The sequence below is a fragment of the Cucurbita pepo genome, chromosome 11 (genome assembly GCF_057944985.1).
Source record: "Cucurbita pepo subsp. pepo isolate OVF chromosome 11, ASM5794498v1, whole genome shotgun sequence".
Lineage (NCBI taxonomy): Eukaryota > Viridiplantae > Streptophyta > Magnoliopsida > Cucurbitales > Cucurbitaceae > Cucurbita > Cucurbita pepo.
This window is the reverse complement of record NC_141808.1, coordinates 3,105,494-3,125,713: the sequence shown is the minus strand read 5'-3', so window position 1 is coordinate 3,125,713 and position 20,220 is coordinate 3,105,494. Positions and strand designations below refer to the sequence as shown.

Below are 20,220 nucleotides of genomic sequence, written 5' to 3'. Positions count from 1 at the left end.
AGTAATCATCTCCATACTAAACAAGAAATCTCAGTGTAAGTCTGAGTCAAACATAGTAATGATTCCAAACCCCTATTTTTAGTCTGAGTCAAATATAGTAATGATTCCAAGCACCTTTTACCTCTTCTTAGTCTGAGTCAAACATAATAATGATTCCAAGCAACTCTTTTTACACTATTTAGGAAACCCAAACACGAGTCAATTATGGATAAAAATACAGGAGTTCCAATTCTAGCAAGGAACGGGAGGGAAACAGATACTCAATTTAGAGTAAGTAAACAGAATTCCATACTCGATCTCATAGATACATATATAATTTTGTGGAAAGCAGTATTCGACTATGTACGACTTGAAGGAGATCTTTCATATCTTCCGAGATCCAAAAGAAAACTGATTCTTGAACCGTTTTCAATGAATGGTGGCTTAAGAAGCATACAACTTTCAGTATAATATCCAAAATCTTCGCACTAAAGCAGTTATGACTAAATTTTATAATAAATTATGGTTAATTAAAAGATTATATGATAATTTTCTAAAATTTTAAAAATATAATAAAACCTATGTACATCTAAACAATTTAATGGTATAATGAAGACACCTTTATACCTAAAGCCACGGATGCCTTACCTAGTATTGGAAGTGGATAATTAGTATATTTTGGGTAAAAAGATTAAACCTTAAAATTCACATTTTAAATTATATTATATAATAATTCTCACTTTAAATTAAAATGTGAAATTTATGGTTTAATCTTTTTAAAATAAATAAAAAAAATATTTATATTTTTTATTTATTGGAGAAGAAATGTGATTTAGGGTTTAATTTTGTGGTTTATTGGAAAATCAATATTTTCAGCATTAATTTTAGCGACTATCCATCATGGGCCGTCATAAAGCCCAAATAGATATACCCACAAAGGCTTTGGACTTTAACTCGGAGCCCAATTTTGTAGTTTGGGCCCAAAACATAACGAGCAAAAAAAAAAAAAAAAAAAAAAAAAAAAAAAAAAAGAAAAGAAAAAGAAAACTACTTGATCGAGAAGTAAGGTCGAAGAACAAAAGCCCCCAACACCAAAATCGAGCTCTTTCATTCTCCGGCAATACGTCCTCTTTCACGACCGTATTTGAATTTCGCTTTGGTTTCTTTCGAGTAGCTTCTCACCGCCATGGATCTCAACATGGATCTTAATGCTCCTCACTCCATGGGTACCACCATCATCGGCGTCACATACGACGGCGGCGTTGTCCTCGGCGCCGATTCTCGTACCAGCACTGGTAAATCTATCGTAGTTTCTTAAAGAGATGTCCGAAATGATTAAATTCAATTGGAGGAAAAGTAGTAATAATTTGTCTCTTTGTCGACCTGGGAAGAAAATCATTTTGTATCCATCACATTCGGAATCTTGCTTAGCTTTGTTGTTTCGAGTTCTTATGAGTAGGTAATCATTGAAAGAGTTCATTTCTCGTGTAGTTCACCCCCTCTCCCCTGACTGGGCATATAGCGAGAGTAATTGAGTGGATTTCGTTGTTGGTTGGGGTTTCTTCATGTGAATCTTCTGCATTTGTTAGAATATTACATGACTGAAATTTAGGCGGGTCTTTTCAAGCATAGCTGCTTAATATGACGAGCTTTAGGGAATACCAATTGTCCGTTACAGTGACGGGTTCTGAAAAATTATGTAATGTAGTGGAGGGGATGCACGAAGAGTTTTTAAACTCATCTCCCAAGCAATCATCAATAACATGTTTCATATTAAATGGAAAAATTAATCTCAGTTCGTTTGTTTGTATCCAGTTTTTCGCTCTGTGCGTGCTTTCTTGTGCTGCATTGATGTTAATATTTTGTTTATTGTTCTTGTGATAGGTGTTTATGTGGCTAATCGTGCATCTGACAAAATTACAAAGCTTACTGACAACGTCTATGTTTGTCGGTCTGGCTCGGTATTTCCATTTCTGTTATCAAATTTTCCCTTCAACTTCTTGTTCTAGAATTAAGATGTCTGAAAATCTCTCAGTTCATGGGTGTTTGCTATTGTTTCATAAATGTTTTATTTTGTGCCTCTTGCAGGCTGCAGATTCTCAAATTGTCTCTGATTACGTTCGTCATTTCCTTCATCAGCATACGTGAGTGCTTTAATTATTGGCGGTGTTATTGCAAATTTGAATTTGTAGGTTAATTGTAACTCGATCACTTTGAGCAATTTTCGTTTATTGTTTGTGATGAATTTTGGAAGATTGGATCTGCTAGCAAGTGTATTTCTTTTGTCTGTTTTCTCAGTGAGTTTACAAACTGTAGGAAAAAGTTGAAAATTCTTTACTTCATTCCGGTGTATAGAAATAATTCTACACCTAAATCAATTACTAAGGTGTTGGAGGAAGAAGCACGATGATTTATTTTTCTGTCACTTGATACGATAACAAGCCGTTATGTTAACTAGCTTGATGAGGTTAAGGCCTAGCGTATAGGTGATGCTCTCCTGGGGATTATTGTTATATTTCTAGATATGCTTGATCTGGTGGGAATTTGTACTTCGGATTCATTAAAGATGGTGTTTATTTAGAACTTCTCTAGGAAACTGTACTTGTTTATACATCCCCTACGAACTGTCTGAAGATATGCTGTTATTGGTAGTGGTCATACTGTTATTCTTTTTAATCCTAAATTGCTCTTACTACCTCCGTTTCATTATTGTCTCTTTGCTGATATGTCAACCTAAAGACGGTTGTGACACATTCTGATTGCTGGGTTTAGTTTTCATTATTAACAAGTTATTTGATATAAATGAGGAAGCCACTTGAATTTATGGGCGAGTTTTTGCCTGTCGAGTTCTTTCTTATTATGTATTATTTTTTATGCACAGGATACAGCTTGGCCAGCCTGCGACTGTTAAAGTGGCTGCAAACCTTGTTAGGCTATTAGCATATAACAACAAGGTAGGAGCTCATATTAGTTTGTTCAAAAGTATTCTCATAAAAAATGTATGGATAGCAATTTTGGATAAGAAACGATAACAATTCATTGAAACAATACAAATTCTTCAACCCAGACAAGGAGATTGAAAAAAGCTCTCCAATTGGCCAAAATTATGGAAATAGACTAATCACACAAGGGCCTAGCTGGAGAACAGAAACCTCTTTTCTATAGATTTATTTAGCAACCAGAGCTCGCAGAAAATAACCATAATCATATTGATCCACAGAACCATTCATTTTTCTCTGAAAGGGGGACTGCTCTAGGCCTGTTGTGTACATATTTTAGCATTAATGATTGATAAGTTTTACCCTCGTTTTTTGGAATAAAAGATAATTGTATTAAAATTTAAGTCCAAATATGAGTTCAAAAGGGGAGGAGGAGGAAACGTCCCAACTAGCTTAAGTAGATAAAAGGATAACTCTGCAATTGAGTAGAACATCATCACAGTTCCTTTCCTTTCTGTTCTTGTGTAATGAGCATTTCAGAGTTGCATGTTAAAATAAAACGAGAAAGAGAGTAAAGGAAATGAATTAGGTCAAATATAAATAATGTATGGACATTTTAATACTGGAATTCACTTAGAATGAAGAACCTGTGACTTGTGAGACCGCACAAATTTGAATTCAGCCTTTATGTTTTCTTGAAAATGATTTGGAGCTTTTCATAAAAATACGTTGTATTGTGTTTAGGATCATTACGGGTTGTTTATGAATTCAACATTAGGAAAGAATGAGAGATTTTCAGGGTTCTACTAAGCATCCACTTCTGTTTTTATTTTCTTTTATTTTCTAATTTTTATCTTAGTGTTTATCCATTCAAACAATCCAAAACAAAAACCAACTGAATCGCTTAACTTTGTTTTTGTTGGATAGTTGTTTGATGGACTTTGATACATTCCTCTTTTAATATTGTGGAAAAGATACTCACCCTTTGCTTTAATGTGGTTAGGTGGGGTATCTGGGGACTGTGGGAGGAGGGTCTCTCTTCCTCTCTCTCTAAACCAGTTTTGTATGCGAGTGAAGTCACACACCACTTAACTCCAATAAAATGTTCACAAGAGTGCTCTTTTCTTGCTATGTTCAAATGAATCTATATTCTTGTTTTTCTTATCCAAACTAAATACATGCTTTAATATCAATGCCGTTTCATTGAATGGGCAGGATATGTTACAAACTGGCCTTATTGTTGGTGGATGGGACAAGTATAACGGTGGTCGAATCTATGGTATTCCTCTTGGTGGAACAATAATAGAGCAGCCATTTGCTATTGGAGGTACCCTATTGGTTATAAAAAAATAGAAGTCATGATGTATGGTGAATTCTTTTCTGGCATCCTTCATGTTTTCTAGCTTTATGATGTGGTCTTCTGCTTTATCATCCTTGAATGAATGAGTTGTGATTAGATTTTTATGCCCCTACATCTGGTTTTTGATCTACTGAACCCATAGAGATGGGAATCTCAAGCATGTCTTCTATGTCGTGAAAATATCGTCCTCTCCCCCCTTCTCTTCTTTTGGTAATTAGATTTCTGACATTTGCTGTTACAATCCTTTGTTCTCTACTTGCAAGTATGATCATTGCCTGGTTTCTCTTATTATTTTACAGGATCTGGTTCCAGTTACTTGTATGGTTTTTTTGATCAAGCGTGGAGAGAAGGAATGACTAGGGAAGAAGCTGAGGTATTTCTACTACTCTTATTTGCGAATCAAGTGTTCTGCATTATTATATTCTTTGTGCTTGCTGACTCAAATGCATACGGTTTTTTTGGATGCATTCTTTTAGACTCCAACCACTTCCAAATATTGGTATTTCTTTTTTCGTATAATAGCCCAACGTTCACGGGCTAGCACATATTGTCCTCTTTAGGCTTTTTCTTTCTGGCTTCCCCTCAAGGATTTTAAAACGCGTATGCTAGAGAGAGGTTTCCATACCCTTATAAAGAATGCTTCGTTCTCCTCTCTGACCGAGGTGGATTACGAGTGTTTATCTGTTCTGCATTCCATGCTCACCTGTAAGATGCGCATCGTAGTTACTTAAAGTGAATTTGTGACGACGTGTAAGAAAAGTTCCTTTTAAGTGAAATATTTCTTCTCTAAGCACCTTTCGAGAAAGCACTTATTAAGGGGGAGTTTGCTAAGTGCAGCCTCTGAGACATGAACTTAGTCGACGGGTTTTTTTTGTCTCTCTGTGATTATATGCTATCATTTGCAGCAATTGGTGGTTAAGGCCGTTTCTCTTGCCATTGCTCGAGATGGTGCTAGTGGTGGTGTTGTCCGTACTGTTACTGTAAGAGAATGTTCTTTTATAACATAATCTATTACTTATAATCATGTTCAATCTTTAGTTCTCATAGCTAAAAACTGTTGCGTGAACTCGGGCATTTTTGCAGATAAATTCCGAGGGAGTTACAAGAAAATTCTATCCCGGGGATCAGCTACCGCTGTGGCACGAGGAATTAGAACCGAAAAATTCATTACTGGATGTTCTGAATGCTTCTAGCCCCGAACCGATGAACGTATAAAGCTAATGCTGGGATCTCTGCCATAAGTTCTGCTGGTAACTCTTATCTGGTTAGGCTATTTACTTTTCTGGAAAAAAAAAAAGGAAGAAAAAACATGCGCCCTCTTTGTAAACCTAATTATGTTTTACTTTGCATGAATTTTTTAGTGTACAATGTTTGAGTTTACTCTTGATCTATGGCACATGCTTATTCCTGCTGCCAAAAAACAAAACAAACCCGAACCGAACCATTAACCGTGGGGGGTTGTGATTCTCTCGTTGTCAAATTCGTTTAGTGTCTTCTATAAACGGATGCAACTCATTGTAGACTTTCGTTTTCTCAATGATCATATCCAGACTATTGATGAGTTGGTTTCCTCATAAATTGGAAGAAGCTCTTAATCCACAATTGTTTTTAGGTCATTTGAAAGAGCAATTGCTTCTACATGCTCGGGTGTGCTAAAATGAACGTTAAAGTCGTTCATAGCGATCACGAACAATGGCACCAAACCCTACCTCGTTAGAATTCTTTTAAGCATCGGAACTTAATTTTGTACGTATTAAGAGATGGTGGCTTCCAATGGTCAATGGGTTGTGTAATTACACTCACAAAAGTCCACAATTGTAATTTATTACAAAAGTCTTCAAAGTGCTTTCGAAGGTCAATAGTCATTTATTGCAACTCCATTGTAGATGTGATTTATCAATTACAAATACTATTGTCATATATAATATCGATGCTTTCGGTTCAAAAATTTGGTTTGCCCTTCTAATTTCTCATTGCCTTCTACGACACGAAACAAGGAATAGAAATGGTAGAAACGGTCACGTTTGGACGACATTGGGTCTCATACTATCTCGTGATTAAGAGAGGTAATTCACACAGCTTCAACAATTTAGACCTTAAAAAAAGATTATAAAAACTTCATCACATTATCACATTTTTACTTTGCTCACTGAGTTTAAATAATGAATCTAAACCAACTCAACCATAAAATATTGGAGGTTGAGTTGTACGAGTGTAACCCAAGTCAAGTCACATTGTACGTGTTTACTAGGGAGAGTTTTTCATAGGAATATTTCGTTTCCTCTCCAGTCCCCACGAGACTTCACGAATCATTTATTAATATATTTTTTTAAAGTAAAAGTGAAATGTTAAAATACTTTTTTTTAAAGTAAAAATGAAATGTTAAAATGTTAAATGTATATTTATTTATTTTTAAATATTTAATTAAGATTTATAATTCGATTTCAATCTATCTTTAAATAATTTTTTTTTTCTAAAATTAGCAATAAATTCCAGTAATTTAAACATTGAGAAAAATTCATCATATCAAAATGGGAGTCTTTGAGTTATTGAATTTTTTTTTTAACACCTTACATAAAACTCTATAAATTGAAAAAAAAAATGTTTAAATGAAGGGTAGATTGGTAAAAAGTAAAACGATTAGAAAAGGTAAAAAAATTGAGGATAAAAAGTGTGTTACTTCAAAGTCCTTGCAAAGATTTCCGATTATTTATTTATTTATTATTATTTTTTTGAAGTAAAAAAATGAATTTTCTTTTTTCCTTTTTCAATTTAAACGAGATAAAACAGGGAAGATAGAGGGCTAAAGCCGTAATTTCAGTTATGATCGATACTCTATTTAAGGCAATCATGTATGTTCTTAGAAGCAACGAAAGTTAGGGTTCCATCCCAGCATTTGACTGCGGGAGCGATGTTTGATAGATTTAGGGTTAATTCATCGTCTTTTTCCCCGGTCTCTTGATCGTAGAGATTGTGAATTTCATGGGACTGAAGTTTGGCTCTTTGTCGTATGCCATAGAGATGAATGCAGTTCCCTAAATCATCTCTTCAACCTCTTCACCCATTTTCGCTAAGGTTTTTTCTCCTTGTGAATATCTTTGTTGAGGCTGATACATTATTTATCATTCTTCAATTCACATCTCTATCTGTATTGTCTCTGTAATTCTAAATTTTGAATCGATGTTAGAAGTACGAATTTGTTCTAAATGATTGGAGTTTTGGTTCCGAGTAGTAATTCAGGCAGCCTCTCTGCAATTTCCATGGCAAAGGAGGCGTTAAACTGCTCGTAAATTGAATCGCTTATGCGCTTCAGACTTGCTGAGGTTTCCTTTGAAGCTCGTCTAGTAAGTTTAAGTACATTTGTTTTCTGGACATACGTTTTACGGATTTCGAGTCGCTGTTCTTGCTTGATTTCACATTATGCTTTTTCTTCATAACCTATGATCATTTAGCTGAGTAGTGGTTGGTAAATTAGATTATATCTACTAGACAGCAGATTATTCAATGACTTTTTAGAGTTTCCGCAACTCAGTTGGTGGATTAATCCGGAATTTTGTTGGAGGAAATAGAGAGTTAGTCGATTTACATTTAAAAACACTTATTCATAGGTGGATTACTCTTGATTGTAGGACTTTCTAGACCTAGACTGGCTTGGATTTTGATTCTCAAATTATTCTTAAGCTTCTTCAGATTATAGACCAATAACTTAGGTTGAATTCAAAATGATCCATAGCGGTACATGTAATTCATGCGCATATTGCCACAATTCATTCATGTATTTCAAACAATAGATGCATACTTTGTAAAGTTATATCAGGTAATCAAATTGTTGAATTGGATTGTTTTGAACAAGAACTGAATTGTGGAGTGTGAGCCAAATTTGTGTGAATCACATTTTTTTGTTGATGCAAGCACACATATACTGATGATGCCAGCATGGAAAATAACTTGAAGCTGAAGATGAAGAACGACCATATCTCAGCCTATGTGGTGATTTTTGATGGAGGAGTTGAGTCGCTTGATTTGTATGATTGTAACAACTTTCAAAAGAATTGAAGGTTTTGGTTTATTTGATTATGCTCTTTGGATTCTAGACCTCGTTAATGATGATTCTGTATAAAAAGAGGTTATCTAGAACTTGAAATCTTAATTTATGTGTCTTGATGAAAATATGAATAAATGAAAAATTATAAAAACAAATTATATATTTAATTTAATAAACAAACAAATATAAAATGCTTCCTATTTATATTATATTATGAATTGTGAGGTTTGTGTGGGTTATATTTATATTTAATTTGATAATTATGACGATGACAAAAGAGGAAGACGAGGTCAGTATTCATTCCTCTCATTAGACCATTTGTAGCACTCAAAGCTACCGCTCTAACTCGATTATTTCCTAATAATTGTTGTACTTCACAAGTCACATTAATTTTTTGACCGGCGGTATCTTGACCTTTAACTATCAAAGCGTTGTAAATATTAGACATTTTGTCTGGGGAAAAGCTACATCTAGTATTGGACAATGATTTGAGCAAGACCTCTTGAATTTAGCTAAAAAATATGTCATTTATAGGACCTCTTATTTATATGACCTCTTGAATTTTCTTTGTCTTAATCGCTCTCTGTCGAATTTTCTTTGATTTTTTTCTGTCTTACTCCTGCTACTCTGTCATTTATAGGACCTCTTGAATTTTTTCTATCTTACTATTCTGTCATTTATAGGACCTCTTGAATTTTTTCTATCTTAGTCATTTATAGGACCTCTTGAATTTTTTCTATCTTACTATTCTGTCATTTATAGGACCTCTTGAATTTTCTCTGTCTTAGTCATCTGTCATTTATAGGACCTCTTGAATTTTCTCTGTCTTACTCCTCTTACTCTTCTCTCCTTGAATTTCCTCTCTTACTCTTCTCTCATTTATAGGACCTCTTGAATTTTCTATCTTACTCCTCTCTTAAATTTTCTGTCTTACTCCTCTCTCATTTATAGGACCTCTTGAATTTTCTATCTTACTCCTCTCTCATCGTTACTTCTAGTACATGCAATAGATTAGTGAATGAATTCATATCACTTTCGTTGTCACTCATCTACGATCAATTAGGAAATACTACCAAGTTACCCAAAATAAGAAAAAACATGCAATAGGCTTAAAATTATGATTTTTCAAAAGCTTAAAGTTAGATGGTTTAGACTCCAGAAAAGAAAAAATAATAATAATAATAATAATAAAAAATAATAAGTTTAGACTCGAGAAAAGAAAAAAATAAATTAATAATAATAATAATAATAATAATAATAATGCAAAAAGTATTAGGGAGGATATATAACTAACAAAAAATCGCACGCTATATCAGGCGCGCATGGGTAACGGATAACCCAATCGCATGGATGGATTTTGTTAAAAAAAAAAAAAAAAAAAAAAAACAATCCTATCAAATTTCAGAGATTTTGCAATGCAATAAACAAATAATGGAAATCTTCAAAAATATTTTACTAAAATAATTTAATTCAAGTTAAACTCGTGGACAAGATTCTGGGGTACTTCAAAAGCTCCGCCCAGATTCAAGAATCTTGGTGTAATCTCATTGTCGCTAGGAAAGATGAGTTCGACAGCGCCCTCGCCGGTCGTCGTTAGCACTTCTCCTTCCGATCAATCATCCCGCGTTTTCGTCTATGGAAGCCTCTTAGCCGATGACATCGTCCGTGTTCTTTTCGGCCGCGTTCCTCAATCGTTCCCTGCTGTTCTCGATGGCTTGTCAGTCTGTTCTTACGAACTCTCTTTTTCCTTTTTTTTTTTTTAAATCTATATTCGCGTGTTTTCTCCGTCTAAATTGGTATTGAAAACGAACTGAACGAATTTGTGTACCTTTTTGGTTTCGTAACTTCGTAGGACAATGAACCGAGATGTTTATTGCACAATCGATATCTAAACTAGTGTGGAGAATGAGTCTGATCTTTTACTTTTGATTATTCATCTACTGATCATTTACGGACTCATATGTGCGATTTTGTTGTGAAAATTTGGTTGTTCTGAATTTGTAGTCACAGATTTAGCATTAGAGAACGAGTTTATCCAGCTATTTTGCCCGTAGAGAAGAAGAAAGTTACCGGAAGGGTAAGAAAAACCTACATTCTTCTTTTTTAAGCTCTGGATTTGATTTTGTTTGTTGTTTTCTTCTCATTTGTTGGATTCTTCTCACTTTTGGAGAGATACCTGATATCATTTGTTGGATTCTTTTTGAGGCTCTGGATTTGATTTTGTTTGTTGTTTTCTTCTCATTTGTTGGATTCTTCACACTCTTGGAGAGATACCTGATATCTTCTTATTGAATTCTCTGTCGATTATCTTCCTCTCCTGTTTTGGCGCAACAATTTAAATTGGCGAGTGCTGCAGTTTCTATATGTAGATCATCATCAATAATTCAAACTGCAACTCTTCCATTAAAATTCTCTAGATTTGAGGTCATTGGTAGAGTTTATTGAACAAACAAACGGTCTCATTTTCCATTATGAGTAAGCATTCTTATGCTTGTAGGATGCCAAAGACATTTTTGCTTTCCTGTGTAATCATAGACATGGCATTGATGAACTTTTAACCTGGCCTTTGTATGATGATAACCATAGACATGGCATATGATGAACTTTTAACCTCATTCACAAGCAATGGCTCTGCTCACTGGCAGGTTCTCTTGGGCGTCACGAGTCCAGAACTGGATATTTTGGATATATTTGAAGATGTTGAATATGAAAGAAGGGCTGTTGATGTTTCCTTGATGGTAAGTACTGAAAACCATCTAGTTCTTTTTAACTCTTACACCTCGTTTGATAACAATTTCGTGTTATAGTTTTCGGTTTTTGAAATTTATGCTTGTTTACTCCTAATTTTCTTTCAATGGCTTTCACATTTCTTATAAACACATTTGAATTCTTAGCCAAATTATAATACAAAAACAAGGTTTCAATACCTATATATATGTTTACAAAATTTTGTTTGGTTTTTGAAAACGTGAGTAGGAAGTGGATAACAAAACAAAGGAGCTTTTAGGTGGAAGCAAAGCAGTGTGTGATCTCCCACATTGGTTGGGGAGGAGAACAAACCACCATTTATAAGGGTGTGAAAACTTTCCCCTAGCAGACGCGTTTTAAAGCCTTGAGGGGAAGCTCGAAAGGGAAAGCCCAAAGAGGACAATATCTGCTACCGGTGGATCTAGGCCGTTACACTGTGTTTATAAGCTTAAATTTCAAAAAAAAAAAAAAAGAAAAAAGAAAATGATGATCAAATGGGACCTCGACGGCTTGTCTTATCCATTTTATGTTGTACAAAGAACAAAAGAAACTTCATGTGACACCCCAAGTCCACTGTTAGTTGATATTGTCCTCTTTGGGCTTTCACTTTCGGGCTTCCCCTCAAAAATTTTAAAACGTATCTACTAAGGAGATGTTTTCATATCCTTATATAGAATGTTTCGTTCTCCTCTCCAACTGATGTGGGATCTCACACTTCACTTCAACTACATATAGTGATTTAGAACGTAAGGATGATACTTGGATATGCACTGCCTGGTGCTTAGAACTCCTTTCTTGTGATTTGATAATAAAGTTTTCACTGTTGAAATTTCTTTGAGGGTTGTTTGTGGATGAGTTTTTGTTTAATGTTTTGTAAACGTTTTTCAGTAAGCCTACTAATCTTTGGCACATATTGGTGTGGACAACGCCTGCTTCTTGTTCTTCTCAGGATGGTTCCGAGAAGTTAACAGCTCTTACTTATGTTTGGAGCAACGGAAGCGATCCAAATCTGTATGGAGAGTGGAACTTTGAGGTAATACATCTTCTTTATTCATTTGGTCCTCATCAATTTGGGTTATAAATTTTGGTTCTAATATTTTAAAACCCTCAATTTTACCCTTGGTGCATTGATAATTTGCTGCTAGATCTTTCCATTTTTTCTCCCGTAAATTAGTAAGGCCTACCGCAAGTGGATATTGTCTTCTTTGGACTTTTCCTTTTGGGCTTCTCCTCAAAGTTTTAAAACGCGTCTGAGAGATTTACACACCCTATAAATAATGTTTCGTTCCCCTCTCTATCCAATATGGGATCTCACATAATATTTGATGACTTATTTAGACACGTAGACATTCGAGTTCCAGTTGGATATACGTGTTTGAAAAAGTGACTTTTATGGATAGTTGGGTCAAATTTCGAGGATAAATTAGTTGGATTCTATATCAAATAGCCTTTGAGTTATGGAACACCTGTTTGAAAAAGTGTGCTAGGTTATGGAACAGGGCCATTTGCCTTTTGTGTTCCTCTCCCTTTCTCTCCTCTTCATTGTACTTGTGCTTGGAAATGAGTTCTAAGTATTTTAAGCTGAAGAACATCTTTCCCCTGGACGCGTTTTTTGTTATGAATTTCTTTTGTGGTAGACGTGTTTTCGTTTGGATCAATTACAAATACTATTGTTATATATAATATCGATGCTTTCGATTCGAAACTCTGATTCGCCCTTCTAACTTTTCATTGCCTTCTACGACACGAAACCAGGAATGGGAACGGTCGCGTTTGGACGACTTTGTAGGGATGACAACTAGATTTGTGAAGGAGTTGCAATTGCCTGAGCCAAAGTCAAGAGTGGCAACTTATGAATCATTCTACACAAAAGAGGGAGGTGATACCCCTCTCATGCTGCCTTGATATCAATTGTTAATATTTTTGGATTATGAAGGATGAATACTTTTTAGATTAGTACGGCTCATCTTACCATCTCGGGATCAAGAGAGGTAATTTATTATCTCGTGATCAAGAGAGGTAGTTTACACAACTTTGGCAAAAACTGATTTCATAGTTTGTTTTAGTTCTTTGTACCGTGTAACAACTTAAGCCCAACTCAAGCCCACTGCTAGTAGCTATCCTTTTTTGGGTGTGTTCCCTACTTGATTTCCTCTGAGGAGAAGTTTCTACACCCTCTCCAATGAATATGAGATCTCAGGAGTCATTTATTAATTTTTAAATATTTAATTAAGTTTTACCTTCAATTTCAATACATATTTTTAAAAAATTACATTCATTTTTAAATATGAAATTAAATAAATATATTTGTATCTTACGTTAAAAAATTTATTTTTTAAAATTAATAATAAATTCGAGTGGTTTAAACTAATGCGAGGAAAAAATACATTGAACTAACTCATAAAATTTATTTATTTAAATCTAACACAATCCAAATAACTTGGTACAATTATTTTATTATAATTCTTTTGAACTAAAAAAAATATTTTCTTTTTCCTTTTTCAATTTAAACGAGATAAAACCGGGAAGAAGGAGGGCTAAAGTCGTAATTTCAGTTAATATCGATACCCTATTTAAGGCAATCATGTATGGTCTTAGAAGTAACGAAAATTAGGGTTCAATCCCAGCATTTTACAGCGTCAACGATGTTCGATAGATTTAGGGTTAATTTATCTCCTTCTTCCGGTCTCTTGATCGTAGAGATTTTCAATTTCATGGGACTGAAGTTTGGCTCTTTGGTCAATTTCGTATGCCATGGAGATGAATGCAGTTCCCTAAATCATCTCTTCAACCTCTTCACCCATTTTCGCTAAGGTTTTTTATCCTTGTGAATATCTTTGTTGAGGCTGATACATGATTTATCATTCTTCAGTTCACATCTCTTTCTGTATTGTCTCTGTTACTCTAAATTTTGAATCGATGTTATACGGACGATTTTGTTCTAAATGATTGGAGTTTTGGTTCCGAGTAGTAATTCAGGCAGCCCCTCTGCAATTTCCATGGCAAAGGAGGCGTTAAACTGCTCGTAGATCGAATCGCTTATGCTCTTCAGACTTGCTGAGGTTTCCTCTGAAGCTCGTCTAGTAAGCCTAAGTACATTTGTTTTCTGGACATACGTTTTACGGATTTCGAGTCGCTGTTCGTGCTTGATTTCACTTTATGTTCTTTCTTCAGAACCTATGATCATTTAGCTGAGTACTGGTTAAATTAGAATATATCTTGCAGACGCAGATTATTCAATGACCTTTTAGTGTTGCAGGAACCAGTGGCTGGTGGATTAATCCGGAATTTTGTTAGAGGAGCGACAGAGGTAGTCGAGTTACATTCAAAAACACTTCTAAAAAATTGATTTGGTGAATTAGTCTTCATGCAAGTTTGATTGTAGAACTTTCTAGACCTAGACCGACCTGGATTTTGGTTCTCAAAATTATTCTTAAAACTTCTTCAGATTATAGACCAATAACGGTAGTTGAATTCAAAATGAACCATATCAGTACATGTTATTCATGCGCACATTGCCACAATTCATCCGTGCTCATAATATTTCAAATAGATTCATACTTTGTAAAGTTGAATCAAACTGGTTGATCTAAATTTGGTTAATCTAATTGTTGAGTTGGATTGTTACGAACAAAAACTGAATTGGTATGTGAGCCAAATTGTTGATGCAAAGTACACATTGAAGATGCCAGCAGGGAAAATAATTTGAATCTGAAGATGAAGAACGACCATATCTCAGCCTTTGTGTGGTGATTTTTCTTTATAGAAACAGGTTATTTTAGTGTAGTTATGAGATTAAGATTTAAGGTCATTTCTTCCGTTTGCTTTACGTTTCTAAATTTTGTAGCATATGCATAGTTGCGATGATGTTAACTACCAATGGTTAGTCTTGTTTGTGAAGGCTTTTCAATTTGGAAAACAAGAACCTTACGAGACTGGTATGAGCTCGCGCTTCTAAGGCCTACAATTTACTCTATGGGGAGACCTAGAATTTCGACTTATTGCTTGTGCTTTAAAGGCCTATGATTTACTTTATAGGAGATCGAGAACTCTGAGGATTCGATATTGAAGGAATGAATTAAGATTAACAAAACTTAATGAAGGTGCTTATTGTATCTTAAATTATTCTTCATAAGGTATGATGGAGTGGTTGAGGCCGAGCTTATTGTATCTTAAATTATTCTTCATAAGTTATGATGGAGTGGTTGACGCGGCTCGCACATACTAGCGAGGAGCTATGGAGTTTTGGGTTAAATTATTATTTTGTTGTGTTAAATTATTATTATTATTTATTTTTTTTTTTTTTGTTAATTATGAATTGTGTACTTTCAATAGTTTTGTATTTCCACATCTACTTCTGGTTAATTAGGAAGATCTAATTTAACATGGAAATCAAACTAATACGTACACAACGGTACGGGTTTTAGTATGACACAATCAAGATTCCATGATCCATAATCTACATTTAAATCCATTTGTGAGATAAACGCTTCTACATAATTATAGTCTAGGTGACTTTAAATCTTGAGTTAAACAAATTTTCATATTCCATTGCACTAAATATTATTTTTAATAGGAAGAGTAGATCTAATATCTTTAAAATAAGTGGAAATTTTTTTAAAAAAATTACTTTAATTTTTTACTTTATTTTTGAAAAATACATTATTCCAGTAAACTAAAATTAATTTTTGTCTTCCATTGGCGCGTAGATGACGTGCTTTCGTTATATCCACAGAATGACCGTGTGACGACGAAGGCGAAGCATTCTATTCTGTTGCCAGTTTACCTCTGTCCTCGCTCCAATGGCGACCATCGCTGTGACTCTTACGAACATCAACCTCGTCCGAATATCTCCTTCTCGATCCACTTCCTCCCGCTCTTCCATAAATCCTACGCGTTGTTCGTCAATCCAGCAGGTCCAGGTACAAATGCATACAACTTCTATGCTCTAGAAGAATCTCCCGTAGCGAAACCACGTATTTGCGTCTATTTCTTACTTTTCTTTCGATTTCCTTGAAGGTTGATTCAACAATCGCTTGCGAACCTTGTAATGGCAAAGGATGGATAGTGTGTGATTTCTGTGAAGGGCAGAAGACTAATGTGAAGGCCGAGAACAATCGTGTCTACCGACGCTGTCCGTCTTGCCGCGCTGTAAGTGAACTTCTAGTTTATATCTCTATACGTATGTTGAATATGGCTGCTTAACGCTATGCCGATGCAGTAACGCGAGGAATTTGTGCTGGATTGAATGGATGTATATTAGCTTTTCTGAAACTCTGATTTAAACGCGGACATCTGAGGCTTTTGGTCTTGAATTGCCTTTAATTTCACAATTGAATGAAGGACCTGGTAGACTTACACAAGTGAAGCATGATTATAATATAACCACTGAAGTTCTTGAATCGATTTTGTTTTCTTGCCAATATTTCCTTTTCCTTTCGGATTCAGCCTTTGTTTCTCATGTTCCATTGTGCTCTCCTCCTGGCTCCTGCTTTTTCAGCTTTCAAGCTTGGTGTTATTCCTGATATTTGACACTCTAGTATTCTAGTCAGTCCCTTTAGGAATCAACCAATTGTACTGATAACTAGTTAAGATTACTGTTAATAGACACATTCTAGTAGATTTTGCTGATCCGCAGTTTCTTAAAATGTCTATAGCAATGGAATTTACCAAATGTTAAGATCACAAGAAGTGTGGTCAGCTTGGCCTTGAAAGTTTACCACTGATCTGCTAGAGTAATCGAGCTGGGTTATGACCTTACTAATGGTCAATCTAGGCATTGAGTTAGTTCACCTTACGAAACCATTATTCACCAGATAAGAAGTGGTAAACAACTAACGGGAGCCCACTATTCATTGGTTCTGTTCAACTAACAAACATGTAGTGCTGTGATATTTTAGCATTTTGTTCATCTATTCACCGGGAACTAGTGTTCGGGCTCAATAACATTGATTGCGAAGATGCCCAACATGCCTGGGAAGCATATAGATACATATATATATATATAACTTTTGTTTGCATTATATACTCAACAACTGGCTTAAAAGCTTAACAAGGCACTTCAATTATGCAGGTTGGATATGTTCTATGTTCAAAGTGCAAGGTTTTCAAGTGTGTTACCTTCCCAAACTACGGCGACGGTGTAGATTTATCTTTTTGAACGTCAGGTATCTCTTGAATTATATGAAAGTATAGAGATCTTTGTTGAATACACATTCTACTGGAAACATCTGTTGATATGAAGAATACATTTTTTACCTACTCTCTTCTTCCCTCGGTGCATTTTTGTCTATCTTAATTAGCATATAGGGTCAATTTGAGTATAATTTAGGAAGAGGTAGTGAAACAAAAATAGTTGGGGTAATAACAAATTTAAAAAAGCAAGTGGAGTGGATTTTAGGTTCAATGGTGTAACAACCAAGTTCACCAAGTTCACCGCGAGCAGATTATGTCCTCTTTGGGTTTTCCCTTTCAGGCTTCCCCTCAAGGTTTTTAAAACGTGTCTACTAGAGAGGTTTCCACACCTTATAAAGAATGTTTTGATCCCCTCTCCAACCGATGTGGGATTTCACAATCCAACCCTTTCAAGACCCAGTGTCGTTCGCCAATGGATGTGGGAAATCACAATCTACCCCTTTCGGGGCCAGCGTCCTCGCTGGCACTCGTTTCATTCTCTAATCGATGTGGGATTTCATAGATAGTGTCAAGAAGGCTTTAGCCTCTTACTCACCTCTTCAACATCTATTTTTCCATGTATAACCAAAGAACTGGAAAGATTCTTCAAGGGTCTCAGTCTCAAAGTGCATGATAAATTTATTGAAAAAGCTAAAATAACTAAAAAAGAAAGTGGTTTTTTCCTTCTAACTAATGGTGGGGAGTAAGCAAGCTATCATCATTCTACATATTTGAATCAATAACATGCTTTGGGTTAGGAGCCCCTCTTTGTTTGATTTATTCTAGAAAAAATCCATCAAGAACAAGTATCCACTTTGATTGCAAACTTCTTCATTCCTTCACATATGTTCGGAGTTCATCGATGTAAAGGGCAATGATATCAAGTGTAAGTCTTTCTACTCGCCTTTCACCCTCTCTCTCTCTCTCTCTCTCTCTCTCTCTATATATATATATATATATATATATATATTTTAATTATGAAAAAGAAAGAACTTTGGTTCATGATAATCATTAGGAAACAACGAATGCATGCAATGGATATTATTTTTCTATATTGGAAGTATGATTTATTAAAATTTAGATATTATGAGTATGAGTTGTTTGATTAATTAATGAATTAATTAAGAGATTTATGATTTAATGTTTATTTCTTAATTAAATACCTTTACGATCTTATACCAAAGGATTAAGCAAACGAAAAATAAAGTGTAATTTGGGAGAGAGAGGAAAACTTGGCTATGTTTCCAAATAAATAAATAAAATAAAATAAAATATTAGGCCTTGAATATAGTAAGTTCTAAAAAATGATTGACTACTGGGCCTGAATATTGGGCCATTATCTAAATGGGCCATGATCTAAATAGGCCTTTTAAATTCTCTCCTTGAGGAAATTTGGATAGGAATTCTTTAATAATACTTTTCCAAATAATTATTGGAAAGATTTAAATTTGGAAAAATTATATTTTATGAAACTTACCATGATTATTTTTAACAATTATAAAAATTTTAAATTATTAAAAAAAAAACTCGTGAACTTTGCATTTTATTTAAAATTTATTTTAAATCCATTTTAAATAAATTGACCCGGTTCACAATAAAGAATTAAACAGTATTAAATTACTATGTATTGAAACTAAATAAAACATATAGATAAATAATTAATTTATAATTAATTTATAATTAATAAATTAGAATAATAATTATAAAAATTCTTGTAGAATAATTGAAATTATATATAAAATTTTGATACCAATTATAAATATTAGTATTAGAATTTCTTTATGAAGAAGGAAAAGGGACAAATATAAGCCACAAGAAAGTTATTAAATATACTAAAAAAGATTTTAAGGCCAAAGGAGGGAGGGGTAACTTGGTAATTTCTGTGTAAAGTTAGTGTGGCAAGAAACAAAAGAGAAGGCTACCTATAAAGCATATATATATATATATTTTTTTTTTTTATTTTGAAAAATAATAAATGAATAAAAAGAAAAAGGGTTAAAGGTTATTTGAGAAAATTAAAATAATAATAAATAAATTAAATAAATAAAAGTGGGGGAAGAAGGGATTCGAGCATTTCTTTTTTACCCAATGCTTCCCTCTTTTATTTCCTTTCTGGTCGGTCGGTGTCTGTCCTTTTCAAACGTCTTTTTTTTTTTTTTTTTTTTTTTTTTTTTTTTTGCAACCTATGATGAACTTTGCCCTAATTCTTTGCATTTTTAGGGGTTTATTTTTGTGAAAATTTGTTGAAACATTTTTTTTACATTTTTTTTAATTTTAATGCTTGTATTGAAATTTAGGGGTTGATTTTCGTGTTGGGTATAACGCATAAATGTTCATTTTGTTAGTTGGCCCGACAGGTCTGACATACTAAAATAGGGGTGTCCATATAATTTGATAGTCTGACAAACCCGACCAACTACATCAAGTTTGGTTGGTTTGAGTTAGATTTTTTTTCGAATTTGAATTGGGTAGAGTTTTTTGAACACTAAAATTTTGGGCTGGTTCGCGGGTTTACATTTTTTTGCTCAGGTCAACCCGTCCAACCCAAAATTAGGACGGCAACCCACCCTCCTTTTTAGATTATTAAGAACATTAAACATGATTACCTTTATACCTAATGTTAGTGATTTGTTTTGAAATGTGAATATTTGATATTTGAGTTTTATAAAATTTTAGTTGTTAATATAAAATGTATTGTAGATGAGTAGAATTTTTTTAAATAATTATTTAAAAGAAAAACGCCCCAACTCAAACAATCATTTTGGTTGCTCGGGTCACCCATCCAAACAACTCATTTTGCGTTGTCCAAAAGATTTTCTCAATCCAGTCTATTCCAAAATTGAGAGTACAATTACCAAAATAAACCAGACAGAAATACCGAGACTAAAACAATATTAACTTTAAAAAATAAAAAATTAGAGTTAGATTTTGTGGAGAACGCCTTTACTTTTTGGCCTTATATCCTCAAAATCAAC

General features: G+C 34.1%; 3 protein-coding genes, 1 long non-coding RNA gene and 2 other non-coding genes across 10 annotated transcripts; all 6 read left to right on the top strand.

The window, feature by feature from the left end:
* The first annotated feature begins 1,040 nt into the window (after window positions 1-1,040).
* Window positions 1,041-5,839, top strand: LOC111805133 (proteasome subunit beta type-6-like). The gene is made up of 8 exons (XM_023690041.2): window positions 1,041-1,274; window positions 1,864-1,940; window positions 2,068-2,123; window positions 2,861-2,933; window positions 4,134-4,245; window positions 4,578-4,651; window positions 5,184-5,258; window positions 5,362-5,839. Exons 1-8 carry the CDS (start codon window positions 1,166-1,168, stop codon window positions 5,491-5,493), a joined length of 708 nt encoding a protein of 235 aa, XP_023545809.1. The 5' UTR covers window positions 1,041-1,165; the 3' UTR covers window positions 5,494-5,839.
* A 1,290-nt stretch (window positions 5,840-7,129) lies between these two features.
* LOC111805132 (uncharacterized) lies at window positions 7,130-8,428 on the top strand. The gene is made up of 2 exons (XR_002816616.2): window positions 7,130-7,353; window positions 7,511-8,428. It is a non-coding gene; the product is annotated as an uncharacterized LOC111805132 (long non-coding RNA).
* Window positions 7,517-7,639, top strand: LOC111806233 (small nucleolar RNA snoR77). Its single transcript, XR_002816783.2, has one exon. It is a non-coding gene; the product is annotated as a small nucleolar RNA snoR77 (small nucleolar RNA).
* Window positions 8,429-9,750: 1,322 nt separating the features above from the next.
* On the top strand, window positions 9,751-13,285 carry LOC111805131 (AIG2-like protein D). The gene is made up of 5 exons (XM_023690039.2): window positions 9,751-10,040; window positions 10,328-10,400; window positions 10,969-11,061; window positions 12,021-12,104; window positions 12,827-13,285. The coding sequence occupies exons 1-5, from the start codon at window positions 9,886-9,888 to the stop codon at window positions 12,974-12,976; spliced, it is 555 nt and encodes a 184-aa protein (XP_023545807.1). The 5' UTR covers window positions 9,751-9,885; the 3' UTR covers window positions 12,977-13,285.
* A 383-nt stretch (window positions 13,286-13,668) lies between these two features.
* Window positions 13,669-17,332, top strand: LOC111805130 (chaperone protein dnaJ-like protein). Of its 5 annotated transcripts, XM_087128034.1 has the most exons (6): window positions 13,669-13,885; window positions 14,043-14,154; window positions 14,297-14,381; window positions 15,807-15,993; window positions 16,091-16,222; window positions 17,145-17,332. In XM_087128034.1, the coding sequence occupies exons 4-6, from the start codon at window positions 15,874-15,876 to the stop codon at window positions 17,229-17,231; spliced, it is 339 nt and encodes a 112-aa protein (XP_086984160.1). In that variant the 5' UTR covers window positions 13,669-13,885; window positions 14,043-14,154; window positions 14,297-14,381; window positions 15,807-15,873; the 3' UTR covers window positions 17,232-17,332. The 5 variants fall into 5 exon arrangements, with proteins under 5 accessions (XP_086984160.1, XP_086984161.1, XP_023545806.1 ...); XM_087128035.1 differs by lacking the exon at window positions 14,043-14,154; XM_023690038.2 differs by having other exon boundaries at window positions 14,043-14,381.
* On the top strand, window positions 14,049-14,171 carry LOC111806232 (small nucleolar RNA snoR77). The gene has a single exon (XR_002816782.1). It is a non-coding gene; the product is annotated as a small nucleolar RNA snoR77 (small nucleolar RNA).
* Window positions 17,333-20,220: the final 2,888 nt, after the last annotated feature.